This window comes from Caretta caretta, chromosome 8, assembly GCF_965140235.1.
Source record: "Caretta caretta isolate rCarCar2 chromosome 8, rCarCar1.hap1, whole genome shotgun sequence".
In the NCBI taxonomy this organism is placed as follows: Eukaryota; Metazoa; Chordata; order Testudines; family Cheloniidae; genus Caretta; species Caretta caretta.
Genome location: NC_134213.1, coordinates 67378572 through 67404673, shown reverse-complemented (window position 1 = coordinate 67404673; position 26102 = coordinate 67378572). Strand labels below are relative to the sequence as shown.

Here is a 26102-nt window from a genome sequence, read left to right as displayed (position 1 = left end):
GCTGCCCAGCTGAAGGAAGCTATGTCTGGGCTCTGCTGACTCTACAGCTGAACACTGCCCCCTGGGTCCTAGTGTCAGTCGTTCTCCCTGCGTGCTGGCAGCCTCTCTGTTTTCTGTGCAACAGTGAGTGCCAGTGGTGGGGCTGGAAAAGGGGGAGGTGGGGAAATGAGGGAAGAGGGGATCTGGGGGAAGAAGCGGTGGGAAAGGGAGCGGGGTGGAATAGGGCAGGGGGAGGGGAATGTGGGGGGGAGGGGAGGGGGTGGAGAAGAAAAGGGGATAGGGGAATCGTAGGGGGAAGGAGGAGCCCGGCATGCAGCATCGCATCGTCAGCAGCGGGGGCTCCCCCATTAAGCAGGACCATTAAACCCTCACCCTGACAAGCCCTACCCCGTACACCTGCACTCCTCCAACGAGCCCCCCCCCCACTCAGACCCCCACCCCACTGATCCCTAATCAGCTGCACCTGGACCCTCACCCCATCAAGCCCTACTTCCCCAGCACCAGGACCCCCACACTGAGCTCCCACACCCAGACCCTCCCATAAAGCCCCATCTCCCACACCCAGAGCCTCCTTGCTGAGTCCCAACCATCTTCACCTGGATCCACTGCAGAATCCCATTCTGCATCCAGAACCCCCCAGCAAGTCCCTGTGCATCCAGATCTCCCACTGAGCTGCTCGTACCTAGATTGCCCTGCACAGAAACCTCTCACCCCACACCTGGTTCCCTCCACACTAAGCCCCTCCACACTTGGATCCTGCTGTGCTGAACCAGTCCACCCACACCTGGTGCACCTGGCACAGAGGGGCAGGGTCCCAGGGTGTTTCTGAGGCAGCCCCAGCCTTTGCACTGTGTCAAGGTCGAGTGCAGCTTCACTACCAAGGCCCTGGACTGGGGGAGGTGGGGGCTTCAGGGTGATCTCTCACCTCAGTGCAGCCAGTGGCCTGTGCTCCCCACTGCCATGCTGGAGCCACATTTATTTATTGACAAATAAAATTTGCCGAATTTTGCAGAATTTTAAAATATTATACTCATACTTTTTTTTTAAAAGTGGCACAGAATTTTAATTTTTTGGTGCAGAATTCCCTGAGAAGTAGTCTGTGCTGAAAGCCCAGGCAAACAATATTAGATAATTTTCATGTTACTAGCAACAACATGAATAGTCAAAACCCCAAAATAAGAGTTTGTTTGCAAAGATGAAGTAGGAATATATGCTGACAAAATCTTTAACTAAAATATGTGACTAACCACAATGAGATAGTCACTACTCCAGTACAAGATTAGCTGCATTTATATAATATTTTATAGACATGAATGTGGATGACATACCTTGACAGTATATGAAAATATTTCAAGAATGTTAAGCTATTTGCTATATTTTAAAAGATACATAGCCCATCTAGAATCTAGAAAAATTAATGGGTTAGTTAAAAGCAAAAAAGAAAATCCAGAGAGAAATCAGTTATTTCTTCTTGAATGCATTTTAAGAAGAGGACTATATGTTGTTACCAAAAATAATATCTTGCTAAAATACTGGAAAATGGTGGGAATAGATGCTACTACTTAAAAGTGCAGTTTTTCTAGCAATTTTTGTGGATATTTTGCTTCTGAAAAGACTAATATATTTGGACACCCTGTTACACACCTGACTGTAGTTTTATGATGCCTCACACTTTAAAACACTATGAGTGACATAATCTTTCATATCATTTTTTCATAATATACAATTTGATTATATTGCCTTGGTTCATGTCTCAAATGTTTTAAGAAAGTGGTTCTGTCATCAGTTTTGGTTTGGTTTTTTTCATGATTTTCTGTTGATCAGAATATTGATGACTTGCATTTATATAGATATATTTCAAGAAAAGTAATAAGTTTGAATTACACAAAGCACCGCAGAGTCAAAATTATGCTTCACATAAAGATAGCAGCTCTTTTTAAAATTACATTTTACAAACATCAGCAGGGTTGACAATCTAATACAGTAATATATTTCTTTGCTGCTGAACTAATGAGTCTCCTGGAACAGCTATCAAATTAAATTTATAAGACTCTCCACCCTCATTACAGGACTAACGGTGGAAGCCAAGAGCTTTGTGGGTTATAACAAGAAGCATTTCAAAATAAATATGGTTTTATTAGAATTTACTATAGCAGGGAAGTATCTTAAAGAATGGTATCATCTCGTTCAGCTTAGTCTTTGGGGGTAGTGGTCTACATTACAAAACCACTATTCTCATAGTTTGCCACCACTAACTTTTAAAGAAGCCATTAAATGAAAAGGCTCAAATACCTGGGAAGTGATTGTTATTCTCAGATATGCTTCAGCTGTGTGGAATGCTCACCACAAAGAAGGCTGAACTGTACTGGATTCCACACAGATAATTCGCAATTCAACTCTATAAAAATGTTAATCACTGTCCTTTAATAAAGGTACTGAACCCTCATTATAACAATCCTCTGATGATAAACCTTCACAGCTTTGCGCTTAATCACTTTAAACTTCAAAAAAAAGTACCTGCAGCAGCAGATGATATTTCAGAACTCGCTGCATAGGAACCACTAGAAGATCCCGCAAAGTAAATTTCCCATTATTGGCCCTCTTGGAACATTCCTAGTTTTTAAAAATAAAATACAAGATTGAGCTGTGATTCCTGAAAAATAAAAAAAAATACAAAGTATACTCCTAATTTTTTTTTAAGTAGACATATAAGTTTGCCAGATCACCCAGATATTAGGATACTGGATAAATACCACCATAATGAGGAAAAAATCATCTCCGTAGTGATAAGCTGAACCAAAACCCTGGCTCAGAACACCACTGAATTTGGGGGTATTCAAGATCTGGATCCAGATTCAGATCCTATTCTTCAGGTGTTCAGACAGCAGAGTGATGACTGTGGTATAAACACTGTAATTAGAGATAAGAAACCACACAGAGTTTTGTTGATTTGAAGCTGTGAGTGTCTATAAGAGAAACAGAGATAGCAGTTGGAATCACTCTGGCTAGTGCCCAGCAGGTAGTTCAAGTGCAACACTGCAGGTAAACAGCAGACTCTTTGTCTTATTAGATGTAGGCATAAATAGCACAACAGGCATGACAACTGTGTGGATCGAAGGTGACTAGTAAACCAAAAAATAAGAAATCCTCTTTATCACAGGTGGGATCATCAAACTCCCACCCTGCACATTCACTTCCCCAGCAAAGCTGATGGGCAGTATGCTGTGTCCTATAAAGGGCTGTAGCTGATTATCCTCCAGGCCAAAGAGGAACTGTGCTTCCCCTGAAAAAGCACAGGAACAGATCTGTGCAGACACATGCCTAGAACCCTGACCAGTGGTATTCTATCTGCTTCCCAAGATCCATAAACTGGGAATCCTGGACGCCCCATCATCTCAGGCATTGGTACCCTGACAGCAGGATTGTGTGGCTATGTGGACTCTCTCTTCAGGCCCTATGCTACCAGCACTCCCAGCTGTCTTCGAGACACCACTGACTTCCTGAGGAAACTACAATCCATCGGTGATCTTCCAGAAAACACCCTCCTGGCCACTATGGATGTAGAAGCCCTCTACACCAACATTCCACACAAAGATGGACTACAACCCGTCAGGAACAGTATCCCCGATAAAGTCACGGCAAACCTGGTGGCTGACCTTTTGTGACTTTGTCCTCACCCACAACTATTTCACATTTGGGGACAATGTATACCTTCAAGTCAGCAGCACTGCTATGGGTACCCGCATGGCCCCACAGTATGCCAACATTTTTATGGCTGTCTCTAACGTGCCACAAGTACTCGTGTTCTTTTTGTGCTTCCAAGGTTGTCTGAACATCTCGGGTGGTGCATCTTACACACAATCCCTTGTGCAGAGATGTGCCTATAGGCAGAGTTTAGTCTTTAAATGTTATTCTAATTATAACCATATTTTACTCTCAGCTACCTTCACTCTCACCTAAAACACTATGAGAAAAAACTGTTTTATTGACAAAACCACTTCTTGGGTAAATCCTGACCCCACTGAAGTCAATAGCAAGACTTCTTCTGACTTCAGTGGGACCAGGATTCGACCTCTTCTGTGTCTACCTGACAAGTTAATTTGATCAGTTAGTCCAGGTAAAAAGGAAAAGAAAAGAAACTCACAGAACCACATGTCAGAATGAACAGTTTTCTTTTTTGGGGGGGATGGTGGATATATATTTGTATATAAAAAATAAATATCAGTACCTCTAGCTTCAATTTAACATCTTCTTTTGTCTTAGAGATGTTGTCCAAGCAGGATATGGCTGTCTCCACTTGACTGCAGTACTGCCCATAAATAACCATTCTAAAACAAAGAAAGAAAGAAAAAAACAAGCGGGATGGTGTGGGGTTTGTTTTTTTGTTTGTTTTTGTTTTGTTTTTTTAAAGAAACAGTCCTTTGTTCACATTTCACAAACAAATATATGGGTCACAATCTTCCCTTCAACTGGGAGCGGTACCTACATACCAAGGCATAATAACTTGGCCCTAAATGTGTATTACAAAGCTTCCCCAAGAATATAATCAGGTGCATGTTTGAAAAATACTAAAGATCATAATCAAAATGCTGTAAAATCATTTCAATTCACTTTAACACTGACATGCATACCCTGACACAATAAAGCACTTGTTTCAGGCTGTAAGACAATGTAACTGCTGCTTAACAGCACCAGAGTCATTAGTATTTACAGTGTAAAGAGATAGATTTCAAAGGATGCAATGAATAAATTCTGTTACATAGGATTAGCCCAGGATTAATTACATCCACTCTTTTTACAGCAACAGTAGGTTTTGCAAACTGATTTGACAGTATCTGTTGAGTTTACATTCCATGAGGCTTTGGGTCAAGATAATAGCTAACATATGTAAAAGCAAGAAATTCTTAACAGCAGTCAGAAACCAGCATGGTACCCATTGGCTGATTTTTTGTAAAGCTATTGGAAAGAATCCAGGTTTGTACCGGGAACTTCCTGTTCCCTTCAGTAACAATTCATTCCACTCTTCTCAAACTGTTCTAAATTTTTAGAGGTGACTCCTTTTTAATCTGCAAGCTCCATCTTTGGGGATCTACAAGCCTCAGTTCTTGCCTTCTATTTTTAATCTTTTTCTCCCTCTTGATCATCTTCTGTTTAGCTTTAGCTTCCACTTCAAAAGTGATGATACTAACTGCACATCTTTCACCTTTAATTATTATTTTAAACCTATACTGCAGTACAAATAGAGCTAGACACAGTATCTGTCCTCCCTTGACAAAATAAACTTGTAGTTTCCTCTCAGCTTCCTTAAGTTACATTGCTTCTTTTGGAGAAAAGGAGCATCCTGAGACACAACTCCTGCTCCTGTAGCTCCCCTCTACACTCAGACCTGCCATTTGCCTTCACTGCCTGTATCCTTTGTGACAGGGTCGGGCCGGATGGCTACAGGAGAGTAATTTTTTTTGAAGAAGAAGAAGAAGAAAATAATTTCATTTGTGTAACACTTACAAAGAATCACCAAAAAGGATAAAGCAAAACTATGCAACAAAATAAAAGCAAACACAAGGTATAACACAGCAGCCTTCAGGAGGGAGAAGTGTTCAGGCTAGCCTGGGCCCAGAGCTGGGGGGGCTTCCTCGACATTCGTGGTCTTCCACCCTCCTGAGTCACCTGCTGGCCTAGAGCGGGGGGGCTTCCTCAACACTCATGGTCTTCCACCCCCTCAAGTTACCTAGTGCCACGCCCAGTGTCACCGATTATTCCTCTCCTGAGAGTGCCTGACAAGATGGGCACGGCTGCGGGGTGGGCGGTTTGGGGGTGGGGTGGGGGGACGTACACCCACGTGTGATAGGACCCCTCCTAGGTGACAAAGATGATGGTATCCACAGCAGCAACGGCTGGGGCTGGGGTCTCTCGCTCTTCCCCTCAATCAAAGGGTCAGACGGAGGGAACCGGACGGGGTCATTGAGCAGAGAACCTCGGACAGCGCCCACCACTCCTCGAAGGCGTCAAGAGAGTTGGTGGACGCCGCCCAGAGGAACTCCGCCCGGATACATGAATGTACCGAGGATCGGAAAATGGCCCTACAGTCGCAGGACGCTTCCTTGGCCAACCTCCCCTCTCTGGTTTTATAGATGGCTGTTTTAGCTAGGGGCTAGGAGGAGGTTAACCAGGAGATCCTGTGATTTTGTGGGGCCACGGATGGGGAGTGTTTCAGAGTAACAGCAGTGTTAGTCTGTATTCGCAAAAAGAAAAGGAGTACTTGTGGCACCTTAGAGACTAACCAATTTATTTGAGCATAAGCTTTCGTGAGCTACAGCTCACTTCATCGGATAAAAAGGTGAGGGGAAAAGTGTAGCCAAAAGCGTAATAAAATATTCGTAAGGAGCCGGAAAAGGGGCTGCAGCCTGGCACACACTAAATATACGTGCGCCAGGGTTTCCCTCACGTTGCAAAAAGGGCAAGTATCCGGGATGGGGGTGAACCGTGTCAAAAACACGCCCGTGCTCACAGCTCCGTGAAGGAGCCGCCAACTAATGTCCCCGACGGGCCTCGGGACCAAGGTGGATTACAGGCTGGCCCACCGGGTTTGCTCACCCTCCAAAGGTGGCAGGAGGTCCCACCACCTTCCATCGGGGCGGGACACCAGGGTGTGGGAGTGAAGGGTGTGAAGCGTGAATGTGTATAGATGTTTCTGTGGCGCGATTTGGAAGCTGACCGGCTGCAGTTTATGCAGCCGGCTCACAGGGAAAGGGTGACGGGTTTGTTGGGATCTACAGGGTAGGGACCCAATTGAAAGGTCCGGCGGGCCTGGGGTAGAGGGTGGGCGGGGTGCACCCTCGCGCAGGGCTCAATTGAGATAAGCCCGAGCAGCGGGCATCAAGGCGGCCTTCACCTCCTGAAGTACGCGCCGGGGGATACAAGGTCTGGAGAGCCCCATGCGCCGAGCGAGCGTCAGGGGATCCAGCCAGTCTCCCCGGTCGTAGTCCAGGAGGTCTCTGACTCTCGTGACTTCCGCCAGGACCAAACTCTGGCGCACCGAGCGGGACTCTGCCACCTGCACACGGAGCTGGGGGTTGTGTAGCAGGGGCTCCGCGAGGAGATCTGCTCCCACGGTGGCCACCACGGACCTGGTTGTTGAAAACAGTTTCCAGGTCCGGAGGAGGTCCTGGTAGAAGACTGGCAGCCCGGAGAGGTCTTGCGGAAAACCTCTCGGACAAAGATAAAAGAGCTGCCAGTCGTATTGACGTGTGCAATATGCTCCACATCGAACTACCTGCACTATAAAGGAGCCTCTGCAGGGCCTGGAGGCGGAAGACATGGACCTGAGTGTGCAGACACTTCAGGTCCTGCCCTCCTTCCTTCAGGGGTAGATGGAGAACCCCAACAGGGGCCCAGTGCATTCCTGACCAAAAGAACTCTAGAATCGATGTCTGGAGGTTGGTCAGGAAACCCGGGGCCGGGACCAGGGTGTTGAGCCGGTACCAGAGCATGGACAGGACTAGTTGGTTAAGCACCAGTGCTCTCCCTCGGAGGGAGAGACATCGGAGTAGCCTTGTCCATTTCCAGAGCCACTCTATCACCCCGCCTTCTAAATTTTGCCAGTTCTCCGGCGGAGAAGGGTGCGTGGCAGAAAGGTAAACACCTAGGTAGAGCAGTGGACCCGCGCTCCACCGGATGGTCTGAAGCGCGGATGGGAGGGAGCTCACCTGCCGCCAGTCCCCACCGCCAAGCCAGAGCTCTTGACCCAGTTGACTCGGGCGGAGGAGGCTGCTGAATAGATGGCCTGGCAAGCCTCCACCCGCGCTAAGTCGCCCAGGTCCTGGACCACGAGGAGCACATCATCGGCGTACGCCGACAGGACCAGCCGCAGCTCCAGCTCCCGCAGCACCGACCCTGTCAACCTCCCTTGGAGGAGACAGAGGAAGGGCTCGATCGCCAGAGCGTACAGCTGGCCCGAGAAGGGGCACCCCGCCGTACTCCTCGCTCAAAGCTGACCGGTTCGGTCACGGTCCAGTTGAGCCTAACCAGACACTCCACGGAAGCATACAGCACCTGGAGAAAACTCACAAACTGAGGTCCGAATCCAAACGCCTGCAGAGTGCCCAGGAGGTACCCATGGTCCACTCTATCGAACGCCTTCTGATCAAGAGACAGGAGGGTGAACAACAGACCGTCTCTACGCCCGAGTTCCAAAAGGTCTCAGATTAGAAATAGGTTATCAAAAATGCTGCGGTCCAGGACAGTGTAGGTCTGGTCTGGGTGGATCACGTCCACCATCACGGACCCTAGCCGCAGTGAGATTGCTTTCGCTACAATTTTGTAGTCCGTGCTAAGGAGTGAGACGGGACGCCAGTTTCGTAAATCGCAGAGGTCCCCCTTCTTCGGCAACAAGGCGAGCACTGCTCGCCTGCACGAAAGAGGGAGGACCCCGCCCTGCAAAAACTCGGCCCAGACAGTGGCTTAGTCTGGGCCAAGGATATCCCAGAACGCGTGGTAGAGCTCCATGGTCAGCCCATCCATGCCCGGAGATTTATTGGTGGGCATGCGACGAAGGGCTTCCGAGAACTCGGCCAGGGTGAGAGGCAGCTCTAGTCGGTCTCGGTCGCCCACGCTGACCGTGGGGAGTTCTTCCCAGAGCACCCTGCAAGCACCAGGATCGGTCGGATCCGGGGAGAAAAGGCTTGTGTAGAAGTCATGGGCCTTCCACACATCTCCACCGGATCCGTGAGGGGGGTGCCGTCTTCTGCTAGAAGGCAGGTGACATGTTTCTTGGCCCCCCTCATTTTCTCCAGGGCGTAGAAGAAATGGGAGCCGCGATCCATGTCCCGAAGGAGGCGGATGTGGGATCGAACAAAGGCACCTCGGGCCCGATGGTCCTCGAGGGCCCGGAGCTCCTCCCGCTTCTCCTGGCATGCTCCGCAGAGGAATGAGTCCTCGGGGCTGGCGACCAGACGCCTCTCCATCTCTAAGACCTCCCGTTCCAACTGCTCTATCGCTGCATTTCTCCGTCGGCTGGTGCCCCGGGTGTTGTCACGGCAGAAGAGCTTGGTGCGCACCTTCCCCAGGTCCCACAATCGCCACGCCGAGAGAAAGGCACACCGCTGCTCTCGCCAGGCCAGCCAAAACTCCCGGAAGGACGTCACTGTCATAAATATAAAGGGAAGGGTAAACCCCTTTAAAATCCCTCCTGGCCAGAGGAAAAATCCTCTCACCTGTAAAGGGTTAAGAAGCTAAAGGTAACCTCACTGGCACCTGACAAAATGACCAATGAGGAGACAAGATACTTTCAAAAGCTGGGAGGAGGGAGAGAAACAAAGGGTCTGTGTCTCTCTGTCGGTATGCTGCTTTGCCGGGGATAGAACAGGAATGGAGTCTTATAACTTTTAGTAAGTAATCTAGCTAGGTATGTGTTAGATTATGATTTCTTTCAATGGCTGAGAAAAGAATTGTGCTGAATAGAATGACTATTTCTGTCTGTGTGTCTTTTTTGTAACTTAAGGTTTTGCCTAGAGGGATTCTCTATGTTTTGAATCTAATTACCCTGTAAGGTATCTACCATCCTGATTTTACAGGGGTGGTTCCTTTACTCCTATTTACTTCTATTTCTATTAAAAGTCTTCTTGTAAGAAAACTGAATGCTTTTTCATTGTTCTCAGATCCAAGGGTTTGGGTCTGTGGTCACCTATGCAAATTGGTGAGGATTTTTACCAAACCTTTCCCAGGAAGTGGGGTGCAAAGGTTGGGAGGATTTTGGGGGGAAAGACGTGTCCAAAGTACGCTTCCCAGTAAACCCAGTTAGAGTTTGGTGGTGGCAGTGGTTATTCCAAGGACAAAAGATAAAATTAATTTGTACCTTGGGGAAGTTTTAACCTAAGCTGGTAAAAGTAAGCTTAGGAGGTTTTCATGCAGGTCCCCACATCTGTACCCTAGAGTTCAGAGTGGGGGAGGAACCTTGACAGTCACAAAGCCCTCATCCTCCAACAGGCTGTTGTTAAAATGCCTCTCTGCACGGAGGGAGGCTGTTATGGTGGCTAGATGATGGTCGGAAAATGGGGCCGGCCGAATGTTGGAGGAGTGGGCTTGTGAAAGATGGAAATGGGATAAATAAATACCGTCCAACCGAGAGTGGTGTGACCGATGGGCCTCCACCCAGACAAAGGTGAACGTGGAAGTGTCATCTGGGTGGTAGTCACGCCAGACGTCCACTAGGGAGTGATGTTCGACTATTTCTCGGAGAATGTTTGCGGAGGCCGGGCTCAGCTCGGCCCCTGAGCAGTCCTGCTCCTCGAGGGTGGTGTTAAAGTCCCCTCCCAGGACTAGGCACTTGTGAAAATCTAGGGTGCCGAGGAAGTTGGACACCCGCTGATAGAATTGAGGCCGCTTCGGGCTCGTTGTCGGGGCATAGATGTTAACGAGGTTGACCACGAGCCCCTCCATATGACTCGGAGATGCAGCAAGAGGCCCGGCACGGCCTCAGTGACCCCTAGCACCTCGGGCCGTAGGTTGGGGGAGAAGAGGGTCGCCACTCCAGCTTGTCGAATCGTGAAGTAGCTAAAGTAGACCCCGTCCCCCCACTCCAGCCACCAGCTGTCCTCGGCGGTCAGATCCGTATGTGGTTTTCCTGCAGGAAAACCACAGAGTACCCCCCTTCCCGAAGGTAAGAGAGCACCTGGAACCTGTGGAGAGCCATCCTACATCCCCTGGTGTTCAAAGTTGCAATAATGAGAGACGTCATGTGGAGGGCTGGGGGGGTGGGGGTCCCTTCTTGGCGGGGGTGTTCACGGCCCCGGCGGGTCGCACAACAATCCGTGACCCATCCCGTCAGTGAGTAAATCATCACGGAAGCTGTGGGCCCGCCTGTAGGCCGTGGCATCGTGCCTTCCTTTCCCTCTAACCTCCTTTATAAGGGCCCTTGTGGCCTGGAGGAGTTGATCAAAGTCCCCCCCACAGCTGGAGAGCTAGCTGTATCCTGTTGCGGGAGCCACGGATGTCTTCTAAAAACTCCCGCAACACTTTTCGCAGCTCATGGGGGCGTGGGGTTGCGATTTCCCAGTTTTCCCCTGGTGGGGCTCTTGGTGTCAACCTAGTGACAGAGGATGTGGAAAAAGTTAATGTACTCAATGCTTTTTTTGCCTCTGTCTTCATGAACAAGGTCAGCTCCCAGACTACTGCACTGGGCAGCACAGCATGGGGAGGAGGTGACCAGCCCTCTGTGGAGAAAGAAGTGGTTTGGGACTATTTAGAAAAGCTGGAGGACCACAAGTCCATGGGGCCGGATGCGCTGCATCCAAGAGTGCTAAAGGAGTTGGCGGATGTGATTGCAGAGCCATTGGCCATTATCTTTAAAAACTCGTGGCGAACGGGGGAAGTCCTGGATGACTGGAAAAAGGCTAATGTAGTGCCAATCTTTAAAAAAGGGAAGAAGGAGGATCCTGGGAACTACAGGCCAGTCAGCCTCACCTCAGTCCCTGGAAAAATCATGGAGCAGGTCCTCAAAGAATCAATCCTGAAGCACTTACATGAGAGGAAAGTGATCAGGAACAGTCAGCATGGATTCACCAAGGGAAGGTCATGCCTGACTAATCTAATCGCCTTCTATGATGAGATCACTGGTTCTGTGGATGAAGGGAAAGCAGTGGATGTATTATTTCTTGACTTTAGCAAAGCTTTTGACACTGTCTCCCACAGTATTCTTGTCAGCAAGTTAAAGTATGGGCTGGATGAATGCACTATAAGGTGGGTAGAAAGTTGGCTAGATTGTCAGGCTCAACGGGTAGTGATCAATGGCTCCAGGTCTAGTTGGCAGCCGGTATCAAGTGGAGTGCCCCAGGGGTCGGTCCTGGGGCCGGTTTTGTTCAATATCTTCATAAATGATCTGGAGGATGGTGTGGATTGCACTCTCAGCAAATTTGCGGATGATACTAAACTGGGAGGAGTGGTAGATACGCTGGAGGGCAGGGATAGGATACAGAAGGACCTAGACAAATTGGAGGATTGGGCCAAAAGAAATCTGATGAGGTTCAATAAGGATAAGTGCAGGGTCCTGCACTTAGGACGGAAGAACCCAATGCACAGCTACAGACTAGGGACCGAATGGCTAGGCAGCAGTTCTGCGGAAAAGGACCTAGGGGTGACAGTGGACGAGAAGCTGGATATGAGTCAACAGTGTGCCCTTGTTGCCAAGGCCAATGGCATTTTGGGATGTATAAGTAGGGGCATAGCGAGCAGATCGAGGGACGTGATCGTCCCCCTCTATTCGACATTGGTGAGGCCTCATCTGGAGTACTGTGTCCAGTTTTGGGCCCCACACTACAAGAAGGATGTGGATAAATTGGAGAGAGTCCAGCGAAGGGCAACAAAAATGATTAGGGGTCTGGAACACATGACTTATGAGGAGAGGCTGAGGGAACTGGGATTGTTTAGTCTGCAGAAGAGAAGAATGAGGGGGGATTTGATAGCTGCTTTCAACTACCTGAGAGGTCGTTCCAGAGAGTATGGTTCTAGACTATTCTCAGTGGTAGAAGAGGACAGGACAAGGAGTAATGGTCTCAAGTTGTAGTGGGGGAGGTTTAGGTTGGATATTAGGAAAAACTTTTTCACTAGGAGGGTGGTGAAACACTGGAATGCGTTACCTAGGGAGGTGGTAGAATCTCCTTCCTTAGAAGTTTTTAAGGTCAGGCTTGACAAAGCCCTGGCTGGGATGATTTAATTGGGGATTGGTCCTGCTTGGAGCAGGGGGTTGGACTAGATGACCTCCTGAGGTCCCTTCCAACCCTGATATTCTATGATTTTATGAGGCGGGCAGGAATGGTGCAGACCACCGACGGGCCGTCTGACAGGCTAAAGTTATTAGGTTCATCTCAAGCCTTGGGGTAGAAGGGGACGGCGGAGGGAAAACTGCAGCTCCTAATAGGTCGCGGCAGGAAAATGCAATCCTTGGGAGGGATCCGCAAAAAAAGGGAAAGAAATAACCCCAGGGGCGGCAATAGCATTGCAGGAGGAGGTGGATTGGGCAGGGACAGAGGCAAGACTCTGGTCTTCAGGAGGCAAGCAGCTAAGAGGTGGCGCCTCCCGAACAGATTCGAGGGTTAAGGAGGTGGGGAGGGAGCTCCCAGTCATGCTAGGCACAGGCTCTGTGGTGGATTTGGCAGCCACGGCATCAGGTGGTGGACTACCCTCTGTAGGGTGCCCGTCTGGGAAGGTGGTTAGGGGGAGCTAGCATGGGGAAAGGAGGACTGGGGTGAGGTTGCCCAGATTGAGGCCAGCCGGCAGTAGGTCATCCTCTCCCTGGGTGACCGGGGCCAAACCTAGGGCCTCGATCTCCTCATACATGGAGGAGAGATCGTCTTCTGCCACCCCGGGGGTCTCCCCTCTGGCGCCCGCTACGATGGTCGCTTCGGGGTTCGCGGGGGGTTCTGGGGGTGTTCGGGCAGAAGGGGCTTCCTCAGGGGTCTCGGAGGGTAGGGTCTCCCGTGGAGGGGAGATCCTATCTTCCAGTGCTATTTTGTCTTCCCCTCCCGACACTGGCAGATGGATCTCACTCGTGGGCATAGCGGAAGGCTCAGTGTCAGTGCCCCCCTTCCTGGTCTTCCGGGGGGCCTCCGCATCGGATGGGTGCAGCGGAGCTCGAGCCTTCCGCTTGCCTCGCTTTCCCTGAACTAGGGTCCAGCCCTCCATAGCATCGTCTGAGGGCTGGTTAGCAGGGGTCATGTCGGGGGGCAGAGGTGATGGTTCAGGGGCTCGGGGGGGGGGGGTTAACGGTGAGGCTGCATGGGGGGGGTCTCCTTGGGGCAGGCCCTCTCCTATGCCCGGTAATATCTTTCCTGCACCCTCCTCCATAGGCTCTGCTGGATTGTTAACAGCAAGGGCGGGGCTCCCTCGCTCATCTGGGCGCTGTAGGGGAGGTGTCTCTTGGGCCCAGGTGGGAGCAGCGGTGGATCAAGCAGGAGGAGAGGTGGTTTCAGGTCCCGGGAGGCCAGGGGCGTCGGCAACGACGGAGCCGATGTCCTGCTGGGTCTCGGCGGTCTCGGGTGCCCCTCCCCGCCGGGCCAAGGGGCAGTCTCTTCGGACATGCCCCACTGATCAGCAGAGGTAGCACCGGGCCTCTCCTGTGGAATAGTAGACCCGATAGCGGGCTCCCTGGTAGGGGATCAGGAAGGACCCCTCAAGCGCCTCTCCATCATGCGCCGCTGGCGGTGGTAGAAGCTGCACTTGCCGGCGGAACGAAAGGATGTGACGGAGGGTGAGGTCCTTGCAGCCCAATGGGAGAGGGCTCATGACAGAGACAGGTTTCCCCAGGGTGGAGAGAGCGGGTAACACGGCGGCATTGGGTAGAAAAGGAGGGACGGAGGGGTCAGGACTAGGCGGACGCCCAGGTCCTCTAGCGGTTCCAGGGGAACGAACACTCCCCCCACCGCCAGGCCCTTCTCCACCGCCTCCTGGGCGGCAGCCTCCGATGCTAAGAAAAAGACGACCTTCCCGTACATTTTGGAGGCTGCCACAATAGCCATGGGTCCTGCCACCCTCGCCAATGCCTGCACGTATGTCTCCATGTGGGGTGAGGCGGGCACCAGGAGGCAACGAACGCCGTGCTTCCTGGTCATTGTGGGAAAGGGGCCACGGCTGCTATTGATGGTAGCGGAGGTGGTGGGTGGGCGAGATGACGAGACGGCAGGCGGGGGGCGCTGCTACCGCCCGGGCATACACCCTGGGGGCCGGGGGAGGGACGCTCGCAGAGCTGGTGGAGGGAACAGCGGGGAGGGACACCATGGTCGATGACGAGGCCACAGCGGTGGGGGCAGCCCCTGCCATGGAGGGCCTGGTGGTTGTAGTGGGGCCCTTTCCCTTCTTCACAGCCTGGCCTTTCCGGCCAACTGGGGGGGCTCTCCTAGAATCTGGGGGGGCTGTGGGCGTAGCAGCGGCAGTAGTCGCCCCGGTGCCTCCTGCTGCTGATGCCCCAGCAGGGGCGGTGGCAGGTGTTTTGGCAGCAGTGGGGGTGGGGGCTTGGGGGTTGGGCAGGGGGGTAGGTGGGTGAGGGGCAGCTGAGGTTGTTAGAGGGGCCTCACCCCTCTCATTCCCCGCCATTGTGAGCAGGGAGAGACACCAAAAGGAGGAGGGGGAGGGGGAAACAGATTAACCACTTCTCCCTGCTGGGCTGCAGGGGGGGGGGGGCAAATGGGTCGAACTGGGCGGGGGAGGAAACAGGAGTTGGGGTCAGGTAATAGGGGCAAACTGTGGGGTGAACAGTCGGGGGGGGGGGACACGTGGACCTGGACCCACGCATGTTTGTCCAAAGAGTCTCGCTTGGTCGGCTGTCGTTTCCGGTCCAGACAATGGAATCAGGGAAAGCAGCTGAATCCAGAGGCAGATGGCAAGTTGCCAGCAGGGACGGACGGCGGGGGGGCCGTGACGGTTGTAGTAGTGTTGGGGGAGGCACCGATGGATCGGGGGGGGGCAGCTCCATGCCACACCCCCGTTTCCCTACAAATGCAGTTAAGACACAGTCGAACTCCCCCCACATGAGAGTACAGTTCAAAAGTTACTCAGTCTTACGGCCCCCTCCACGATGGTTCGTAGCTTCCCTGGGTGGTTTTTCTGTCTGCTGCCTTCTCTTCCGCTTTTGTAGCTTTGGACAGCAGGGCTTTCAGCAGGCCCAGAACGTCGCAGAGATAAGAAGATTCTTCTTGGCTCGGTACGGGACCATAAACAAACAGCAAAACGGTTGGGTCTGGGGGCTTCCACTCCCCTCCTCCGGGGAGCAGGTCGGCAGTCCTCCCCCCCTCCTCTGGGGGTTTCAACTGGAGCAGTAGCAGCGTCCAAGGGCAGGCGTGGGGGGGTTGGCAGCTAGCTGGCAGCCGACCAGCACTTGAGCAGCAGCAAAAAAAAAAACAAAACGAAGAAAAAGCATCTGGCCCGGTCGGGGGGGATGGGGGGGGCTGAAGCAGGGTCAAAAAGTAAGAAAAGCCCAGGCCAGGGGGCTTTAGGAGAGAATAGAAAGCAGATAGATGAGCAGCAAGCGAAGGAGGTCTCTTTACCCTTGGGAAGGTAACAGAGAAGGTTCCAGAACAATCAGGAACCTTCTGGAGGCAATTAAGACAGACAGGCTGATTAGAACACCTGCAGCCAATCAAGAAGCTGCTAGAATCAATTAAGGCAGGCTAATCAGGACACCTGGGTTTAAAAAGGAGCTCACCTCGGTTTGTGGTGCGCATGTAAGGAGCTGGGAACAAGAGGCACTAGGAGCTGAGAGTGAGAACGCGGACTGTTGGAGGACTGAGGAGTACAAGCATTATCAGACACCAGGAGGAAGGTCCTATGGTGAGGATAAAGCAGGGGGAGGAGGCCATGGGGAAGTAGCCCAGGGAGTTGTAGCTGTCGCACAGCTGTTCCAGGAGGCACTCTAGACAGCTGCATTCCACAGGCCCCTGGGCTGGAACCCGGAATAGAGGGCGGGCCCGGGTTCCCCCCAAACCTCCCAACTCCTGGTCAGACACAGGAGGAGTTAACCTGGACTGTGGGTTCACCAAAACGGCCAAACTGAGGGCTGCCGTGAAGCTCCAAGGTGAGCAAATCCGCCAATAAGCGCAAGACCCACCAAGGTAGAGGAGGAACTTTGTCACACCTTCCAATAATCACCCTTTCCCTCAGTCTGTCAGCATCTACCCAAGCATACATACCACTGCCATAAGCTGCTCCTCTGCTGAAATCTTCATATATGGCTTCATCTGAAACCTTCATATATCACTTCAATGTGACTATGGCAACTTTCTTTCCCATCATCTCCCTAAAATCCAGCTTTCCAGTTTCAGACATTTTCTGTTAGCTTATACCTGCTTTCTCACAAGCATAGTGTGACTGCATTAACCTCTTCTCAAACAACTCAACTGGCTCCCCAGCTACTTCAATTTCCAGTTCAGAAGTGACTTCATGTACACCTTCCATGGAACCCCTCAGACTCTCCTCTCTTCTCCTCAGCCTGTTTCACCCTTCTTTCTGTCCTTCTTTCTGCCATCTGGAATGCCTCGCCTGTATCTTTCTGTCTTATTTTATTTGCTTCCCCATCTCTGATTATTTTATCTCTGTACCTGTATTGTTTATCTCTATAAAGCATTCGAAGATAGTTTTCATGCCAGAAGCTGTGCAAAATAAATTTTATGATTTCATATAAAATATGGATGCTATTTTTAAATGAAAAAGCAATGACAAAAAACAGTTGGGGAAAAATGAACAATCCATTCTATAAAATAATAATAGCACTTCCTTGGTACTTTCCACATTCAAAGCCCATTATATATACTGATGCTGTTACCCATAGATATTCAGTTCAATTATATAAATGCTTATGGAGTACTTAATCATTGAGAAACACTTCCATGGACTGAGTATAGGTTATCACTAAAGTATATAAAAGTTGTTGAATAAATATTACCTTTCCTTGTAGTTAATAAAAATTTGATACAGGTTCTGGTCATTTTTGTTTACAATGGAGTCATAAATATCCTGCATTAGACTTCTGTGGGTTTTCACCAATTCCTTAAAAACAGTAATAGAAGAAAAAAATTAAAATGCAAATAGAACCCCTAAAGCTTCCAGAATGAAGATTAGTGTCTCCATGGATATCTGTTAATTCCAAGAAACTAAGACACAGATCACTTATGAGTAGCTGCTACTTTCAATGTTTGCTTTGAAATGCCGGATCCTCCATACAATGTGACAAGGGAAACTAAACTCAGAGACCTATTAAAGGCTAATTTATTCCAACTTGAAATGTGCCCTGTTAGTTCAGCTTCATTTTATAATGATAATTTTAAAATTAAGCAAGTCAAGTCAATGTTTTAATGACAAGACAAAAGTAATGATTTGTTTCCCCGAGCTGTGAAAAACCAGTTTTGTACATTACATGGGTCAATTAGTGGCATCCTGGTGCTAAGTTAACTCCAATTACAATAAGTTTCTTGATACAACGGTCCACTAATGGCACAGGAAAAAGACAAGGATGCTGCAGAAATATTTGAGCCAAGCTATATTGCAGCAGAAATTTTAAGATTCTCAATTCAAGACCAGGTAGGTAACTTCTGGGTACTCTTCTGGCTCTGTCAATCTATTTCTTCACTTCAGCAGGTGGGTATTGTAGCTATAAGAACGCTTAATAGAGATCTTGTAGGTGTTTGTCTGTCTGAGGGGTTGGAGCAAATGCAGTTGTATCGTAGAGCTTGGCTGTAGACAGTGGATCGTGTGGTGTGGTCTGGATGAAAGCTGGAAGCATGAAGTGAGCTATAGCTCACGAAAGCTTATGCTCAAATAAATCGGTTAGTCTCTAAGGTGCCACAAGTGCTCCTTTTCTTTTTGCAGATCCAGACTTACACAGCTGCTATTCTGAAACCTGAAATTAGTACATCACTCACGTGCATACTTGGCTGCTCACATAAGTGCTGTACGTACTCACTAGGAGTGCTTGTGTCGATGTAAAGTGAGGTGCACCACAGGTAGGTATCCCAGCGTGCCACCATCCGGCACAATGCCTTTTGGGAAACATTCCCAATATGTTGTGGGAAGGAAATGACCTCTAGCTCCAGAGATCCCTGGGGAAGTCAAGTTCTCATGATGCAACTCTCTCCATTCAGCAATACTCCAAAATTTTTGTGCCTTTTAAAAAAATCCCCCAAACCTGTGCAGCACTTTTCAATGTCTGCCCTCTCTGACATAGCCCGCAGGGCTCTGCACTATTCTCATGAACACTGCAAATACAGGATGCATAATTCTCCTGTCTTTGCAGACCTGCAGGAAGTACCACAACAATGGGGCGACATGACGATTTCTTCAAGGGCAGTTCACTGAGGGGAATAATGAAAAACAATTCAAGGTTGTTGGTGGTATTCATGGAGCAGCTGCAGATGGTAAAGTGCCACCTCTGGGCCCAAGAAACAAGCACTGACTGGTGGGATCACATCATAAAGCAGGTTTAGGACGAGGAGCAGTGGATGCAAAAGTCCACATCACTGGATCTGTGTGCTGAGCTCGCCCCTCAGTGGAGAATTGAGTTGTGATCACAATCTGGAAGCTTGTAATGCCGGACTGCTATCAGTCAGTGAAGAAATCATTTTGGAATTGGAAAATCCACAGTGAGGGGCTGTCATACAAGTCTGTAGGACCATTAATCATCTGCTATGCAGGACTGTGACTCTCAGCTACCTGTAGGAAATACTGGATGAATTTTCAGCAGTGGGGTTCCCGAACTGCGTTGGGGCAATAGACTGCATGCTTATCCCTATTTTGGCATGAGCTCACCTTGCTACAGAATACATCAACAGAAAGCGCTATTTTTCTCTGCTTATGCAAGCATTGGTGGATCACCAGTGGCACTTCACCCATATCAATGTGGGCTGGCCAAGGAAGGTGCACGATGCTCGCATCTTTAAGAACACAGGACTGTTCAGAGAGCTGCATGCAGGGACATTCTTTCCCTGCTGGCACATTACCATTGCCGAAGTTGAAATGCTGAAAATGGTTCTGGGGGACTCAGCCAACCCTTTGCACCTCTGGTTCATGAAGTCATACACTGTCCACCTCAATACCGCCAGGAAAGATTAACTATTGGCTCAGCAGATGCAAAATGACAGTTGGACATGCTTTTGCTAGATTGAAGGGGCACTGGCAGTGTTTTACTCATTAGACTGGATCTCAGTAAGAAAAATATCCCAATGGTTATAGCTGCTTGCTGTGTCCTGCATAATATTTGTGAGGCAAAGCTGCCATCAGGGTAGAGGGCAGAAGTGGAGCATCTGCCTGCTGACTTTGAACCTTGTGTCTACAAGGATTATTACAAAAGCCCAACACATCTTAGTGAAAATGATTTTAGACTGTATTTTTTTATAGTTACTATGAGGGAGGTTTTGAAAGAGCATTTTAACAGTCAGCCACAGCAGTGTTCTCTAGGCCTGGAGCTTTAGTGCTGCTAAGAATTGTGTAGCACTTGTTGTACATTTATAAACACGTCTAGGTATTTTCCTGAAATTATGAATATTGTGATGTTAGATGTGCATTTACAATTACAGTTTGCTTTGAGTATCTCTATGCATTCTGCAATATTTGTTGTGAACTAAGACAGATAATTTCATTCTCCAAAAACTGAACTTGACTGAGTGGGGGGAAAACAGCACAGAAAATCTATGACATGCAGTTCCTGGTAGAAGCGGCAGGTCTGTGGCACAGCATCACATCTACTGTTGGCCTCCCTGGCTTTGTGGCCACCCTGGCAAAATTCCTTAAATTTCATGCAGCATTGCTGCAGGTCCCTGTCGTACCCCTTTGTCTGCATCCCTCATGCAATCTGCTTGTAGATGTCCACATTTCTGTGGCTGGTCACACAGGTAATCTCAACCCATATCAACTCAATAGGAAGTTTCTTAGAGACTACAGAATTTTTTTTTTCTTTACAACTTTCCCTGTCAAATTCTGAGTATAAGGCTGTAAGCTATATTGATTTTTAAATGTCTTCAGTGACAACACATCGAGGGCAGATACCAATAAAAATCTGCAAGCTTGTTATAAAGTCTTTTCAGAAGCATTCCTGTAACTCAAAATACTGTGTAAACGTTCTCTACCCTGATGCAACACTCAAGTGTAATAGGCTGATGATGGTCACGTGCTTTGTAAATTTCTGAAGAGATGTTTTCCATCTTATCTACACAAAATATGATCCACGTTCTCTATTACGCATAGAAGGATGTGAGGAAACTCACACATGGTTAATGTCTAACTTAAATTAAATCAATAAAATACTTGGCATATCACAGATCTTCTAAGAGTTACTGTGTTATAGTGCTAAATCCTCAGCTGGTACAAATCAAGAGCTACACTCCACTGCAGACCAGCAGAATATCTGGTCCATGCTATTGCTGACAAACTGCTGTGGCTGCATGCAACATTTTTTTCCTCATAGTAACTATAAAAAAATACAGTCTAAAATCATTTTCACTAAGATGTACAGTAACCTACTGAATATTCAAAAAAGCTTTGAGGGCAATTTGCACATCACATTTCAAGTCATCACTTTGTTCAATAACACGTGACCGCACAAAATGATAACCAGACACAAATTCTCTGCCTTTTTCTTTAAGTGTACAATTACTTACAGGAATGTTGATGAACACTATATCAAACTCTGATGCTGACAGAAACCTTTTCAATGGCACCATGAAAAACTGTTAAGAAAAGTGAACATTGACTGGATTAATATATTCTCTATTCCATTATACAATTATATTATTACTATATAAATAACTATTCTACAAGCATAAAGTTCAGTGGCTTACTTTCTCTATTGACTCCAAGGTCTCAGTGTATTTCTCTTCAGTCTGTTTTATTTCAGTAAGGCAACAGCTTCTTATGTCATTTTCAGTACACTTCTGCAATTAGAAGCAAGTTAAATTTAATTAATTTGTGGACACCTTTTGTACAACAAACTCTTTTATTTGTTTACTGCTTAGCTATTAAGACACACTGCTTGTTGGAAAATTCTTAGTATTGCAGCTTCAAAAGATTGGAACAGCTACCAAGGGAATAGTTTTTAAAAGCGCAAATAGCTGGCAACTTCTAGAATTTTAGTAGGGTTGAATTTTGATAAAATTTGTCATTCAGTATGTTATATTTTAAGATAAACAATAACTTAATCCTTCTTATATACTTTTAAAAATAATATAATGAGATTAAGATGAAATATAGATCCATATTTATTTAATTTGGGCCTTTATTTACAACAGTGAGCAGCTACTCATCGTAGTTAAAATCAATGAGACTCTCATGCTGTGAGTAATGGGCTCGCATCTAACTCTTTGTGTTTGTTTATAATTTTTCCTTTTACCTTTTCCCTGAAAGGAACTTGCATTTAGGTTCATAGTCCTATTCTGTTCCGAGTCAAGGACAGTAGCTGGATCTTAGGGCTCTATCCTGCAATCTTTGTATGTTTGTTTGTTCTTTACAGGACTCTGGGATTGCCTCACCCTAACAGGCCTGCTTCAGTTTCCTGCAGATGTGAGATCAGCAATATAGTGCATGTTGGGGCATATCACAGAGCAGAAGCTGATGTTAGATTTGAACATCATGGGCTCACTGCCACATTGGGCTTATTAAGGCTGAGCACAAAATTCCTGCACTGGAGTTCAGAATTCCAAGGTATCAGAGTTCTTTTTCCAGGATACAGACAAATATGAAAGAATGTGTTTATAAAGATTCTTAAAAGAAACATTTGGGCAGGTGTTGGTTAGCTTGCGGATTGGACACAATTCCTGGATTACTCCTGCATGGACATTTATCGTTCATGTCATTGTCACGATTGGATTCTCCACACCCAAAAAAACCTCAGCAAATAATAAAACAATAATAATATAACTTGTCTCCCCTAAATTCTTTCCACCTGTTCCCTGTTTCCTTCCAAATTCTATCCAAGCTCCTCATTCACATTTCCAAGGATCTTCATGACTGTAGCCCTGTCTGTATCTCAGCTCATTGCCTACTGTAACGAATCCATGTGCAGCAGATAAAGACAATTACTAGATACATTTGTTTCACACAGAGGAAGTCAGAACCAGAATCCTGAGACTTTAGTTCCAAAAAACACCCTGGCCTCTAACCCTTGAGCTAAAGGAAGACTCCTGTAGCTGTTGATCATAGTAGAAAGTCTACATCCACTCCATAGTCTAGTTACTAAAAAGAGCAATGTCACTCACTCAGACACAAAAAGTCACACTACTATTCCCCAACCCCTTCATGTCATCTTTGTCTTTTTCCCCCTGCCTATCACTCCACACCTTCTTTCAAGTAGTTCCCTACATCTGCCTCCTCCCTTCCACACACTAAACCACGTCATTCTCTTCCTGCAGATCCCTCCGTCAAACCTATTTCTTTCAGCCTAGTGAGGAAGATTTAGATAGTATGGGGAAGATGCTGTGTGCAGTGCATTTCCTTATCAGTTTGAGGCAGAATGAAGTTCTCTCTGAGCATACAGAGTCTGTCACAGTCAGTGGAAACCTGGTGTGTGGACATTAAGTTATGATTAAGAGCTGTCCCAAAATGTGGTATTTCCTGGCTATCAAAGATTTGTATTGGAGGGAATGTCACACTTTACCCATGTCCGTTCCTTTTAAACAAGTTTTTGGGTTTCAAATTATTATTTTGATTGGAGTCTATTTTTAATCTCCTCTTTGTGAGCTATTTTGTAAATAAAATGTGCGTGTATTACATTTCCAAAAGTGGTTTGTATAGCTTGGGCCCAACTGTGCAACCCTTACTTATGTTGCTGAGCACTAATTCATGAGAGCAGCCCCCAAGAAGAGCCCAAGTCAACAGGACTGATCTTGTCTGTTAGTGCTCACACAACACAAATTAGGGTTGCATAAGCGGGCCCTTTTTGTAAGTGTTCTTATTTAACACATCAATCTGCCGTCTATAGCAGATGCTACAATATCTTGGAATTTGAATACAGGAAGTAATGACAATGGTCAAAGGGGCTAAAAAGAGTGAAAGAAAACAGTCTGCTCAGTACACTAAGAAAATTGTTCTGTGGCAGCAGTCTGCTGGCACAGGAAACTTTGGTACCTTAGTTTACGTTGTGAGGCAGTCACATCAAACAACAAAGAAGTCACATCAAACAACAAAGTAGTTTTAAACTGATACACGTATTCTTCTCTAGCTGCGTAAAACACCAAACACAGATTTCTAAAGCATTTTCATTCTTCTAAAATTGATTTGCAATTGCAAGTCACCTCTAAGCCCCCTATGCTAGTGAATTTCATTCAAAGGACTCAAATGAAAGAATTGTGCCAATGTGTAATGTTACTGTGCATCACATTTGCAAATCTAATAGTAAATTATTGTATACTAAGACAGCCATCAAATCCAACAAAGATATACAATGTCAATGAAACAAACATAATACATCCATTCTTACCATATCAGGTATAAAAATGTGTGGACATAATGCACCATGTTTTAATCTACTGTTCTTTTTAATTAGGAAATTAATATTAAACATTTTTAGATCTTTAGTATTATTTTTTCTTCCCACAAGCAAATTCAGACTATGGCTGCCATTCCCTCCTAAACTCACCCTGTTATGTCCATTGAAGCTACATACCTTACAGTACTTCATTTGTAAAGGCAAGAAAGAAACAGAGTTTGCAAAGGGGAAAATATGTCAAGGTTCGTCAACTGCTAGGACTGGGAGAAATATCCATAATGATACCTGAATTTCACATGGTTTTGAGTTTCATTGCAAACAGAATACTCGGACTAGGATTATCGAAAGATCCACTATAGTTCACACCCATTTTAAGCAAACAACTGGGCCCAGTTGCAAGTGAACTTGATCTGATTTATGGTTATATATAGAAATCATGCAAAATTTGTACTTTTAACTGAGTTTTGGTAAAGGTTACCCCAAAACTCAAAAATTGATCAAATCCAAACAAAACATAAACCACTACAAACTGAAACTCCCAAGTTTCACAATATTTTACACATCACTTATTTTACTTAAAGGTACTGTGATGCAGGTTGCTGAAAGTAAAATGTCCTTAGTATAAAAATGTCTTGGAAAAAGTGATGATACTCTTAAATTGTCATTAAGATGCATAGTAATTGGCAGAGTCTAGACTTACATGAATCATATTGACACAAGTCAAAAATCTTTCCAAGGAAATAGTCTTCTCACGACATAATGGTAAATTCTCAGAATCACAACAAAAACACATTGTATGAACTGCAGGAGATACCTACAACTTGCCGCTTTTATAGCAGGAGAACACAGGAAAACAACCTTCAGACCTTTTCATTTTCTCACTTCTACAAGTCACTATATCACTGGAATTCAATCTGGAAATGTAGATGGTGAGCTCCCACCTTAAAACACGCAACTTCCTTGAAAAAGTGTGCATCATCACAATAGCACACTAAAGATTTGCAGGTAAGCCAAATGAATGCTTGTAAAGAGATGGACAATAAGTTATTAGAACGGGTTTTGACATCACCTCGCTTCCAATTACCAGTCCATTAAAAATGGCTAGTGAGTAAATTTTGTGCATGGGCATGTAAATTTCATGGCACTTTTGTAAAGCTGACACACATGTATATCTATATGTACAATATACATGCTAGCTCTCTCTATTTAACTAGTTCATGACTAATGTTGCATAGTGGCCAAAATAATATGGGGAACACTTTTTTTTTTTTTTTAAGTAGCATACTTTTGAGTAAACAGTAGCATTTATTTTTTCAAATGGTCTTAACTCAAGTAGCTAATAAATCTTAATATCCATACCTAACTGGATCTTAACTAAATAATGATTTATTTTCATGTTCTCTTTTTACTGTTGAAATAGTGTTGGTATTTCTTTCACAGAAAGAATTACCAGAGTGAATCTTTGACCCTTTCTCCATAAGAGAATGTTGGATTTCACAGCAGGATGATAATGTTATGATCCACTGCATATGTTACATGGTCACTGTACACAAATGTGAACTCAACCATAACAACACAGCAGATCTGAAATATCTAAATTTAAAAAAATACATACAGTGTTAGTGAAAACAGCTAACAGTTATTTAATGAATGTTAGTAAAATTTAACTTTCACACTACCACTATTTCTCTATGAATATGTCTGTAGTCACCCAAAAAATAGAAATCATACAGGTTGATGTGCTGCTTCATCTTTCATTAAGTCTTCATATACTTCCCCACCTTCATCTTCTCCATAGACACAATCATATAACTCTTCATCCTCATCGCCGCCACTTTCACTAAAAGAAAAAAGGAAAAGCAACAACATAAAGGGTCAGTGTATTGAACAGGGATTACAGAGTCAACACTAGGAAACAGAATTTACCAAGTGTCTGGGTTTTTACAGTAAATCTAAAACAGATGAATGAAAAAGAACTCTCTAACTGAACTAAACCACAAAGGGACTATACAATCAATACGTTTTTTTGGTTTTTTTACCTCAACACATTTAACATCTGACTTTATAAAATTAACACAAGTTTGAAGAAACAGAATTAAGTTTCGAACCACGACAGGAATTGAAATAAGGTTTCTATGGAGAAAAT

General features: G+C 46.6%; 1 protein-coding gene across 3 annotated transcripts in view; it reads right to left on the bottom strand.

Annotated features, from left to right (window-relative positions):
• Nucleotides 1-26102, bottom strand: part of VAV3 (vav guanine nucleotide exchange factor 3) — a 264162-nt gene that overhangs the window by 120779 nt on the left and 117281 nt on the right. For all 3 annotated transcript variants that reach the window (XM_048861085.2, XM_048861086.2, XM_048861087.2), the window contains 6 exons: nucleotides 25688-25796; nucleotides 21315-21407; nucleotides 21135-21203; nucleotides 17429-17532; nucleotides 4229-4328; nucleotides 2518-2613 (listed from right to left, as the gene is read on the bottom strand). In XM_048861085.2, coding sequence (XP_048717042.2) covers nucleotides 2518-2613; nucleotides 4229-4328; nucleotides 17429-17532; nucleotides 21135-21203; nucleotides 21315-21407; nucleotides 25688-25796 — 571 coding nt within the window. The remainder of the gene's footprint in view (nucleotides 1-2517; nucleotides 2614-4228; nucleotides 4329-17428; nucleotides 17533-21134; nucleotides 21204-21314; nucleotides 21408-25687; nucleotides 25797-26102) is intronic.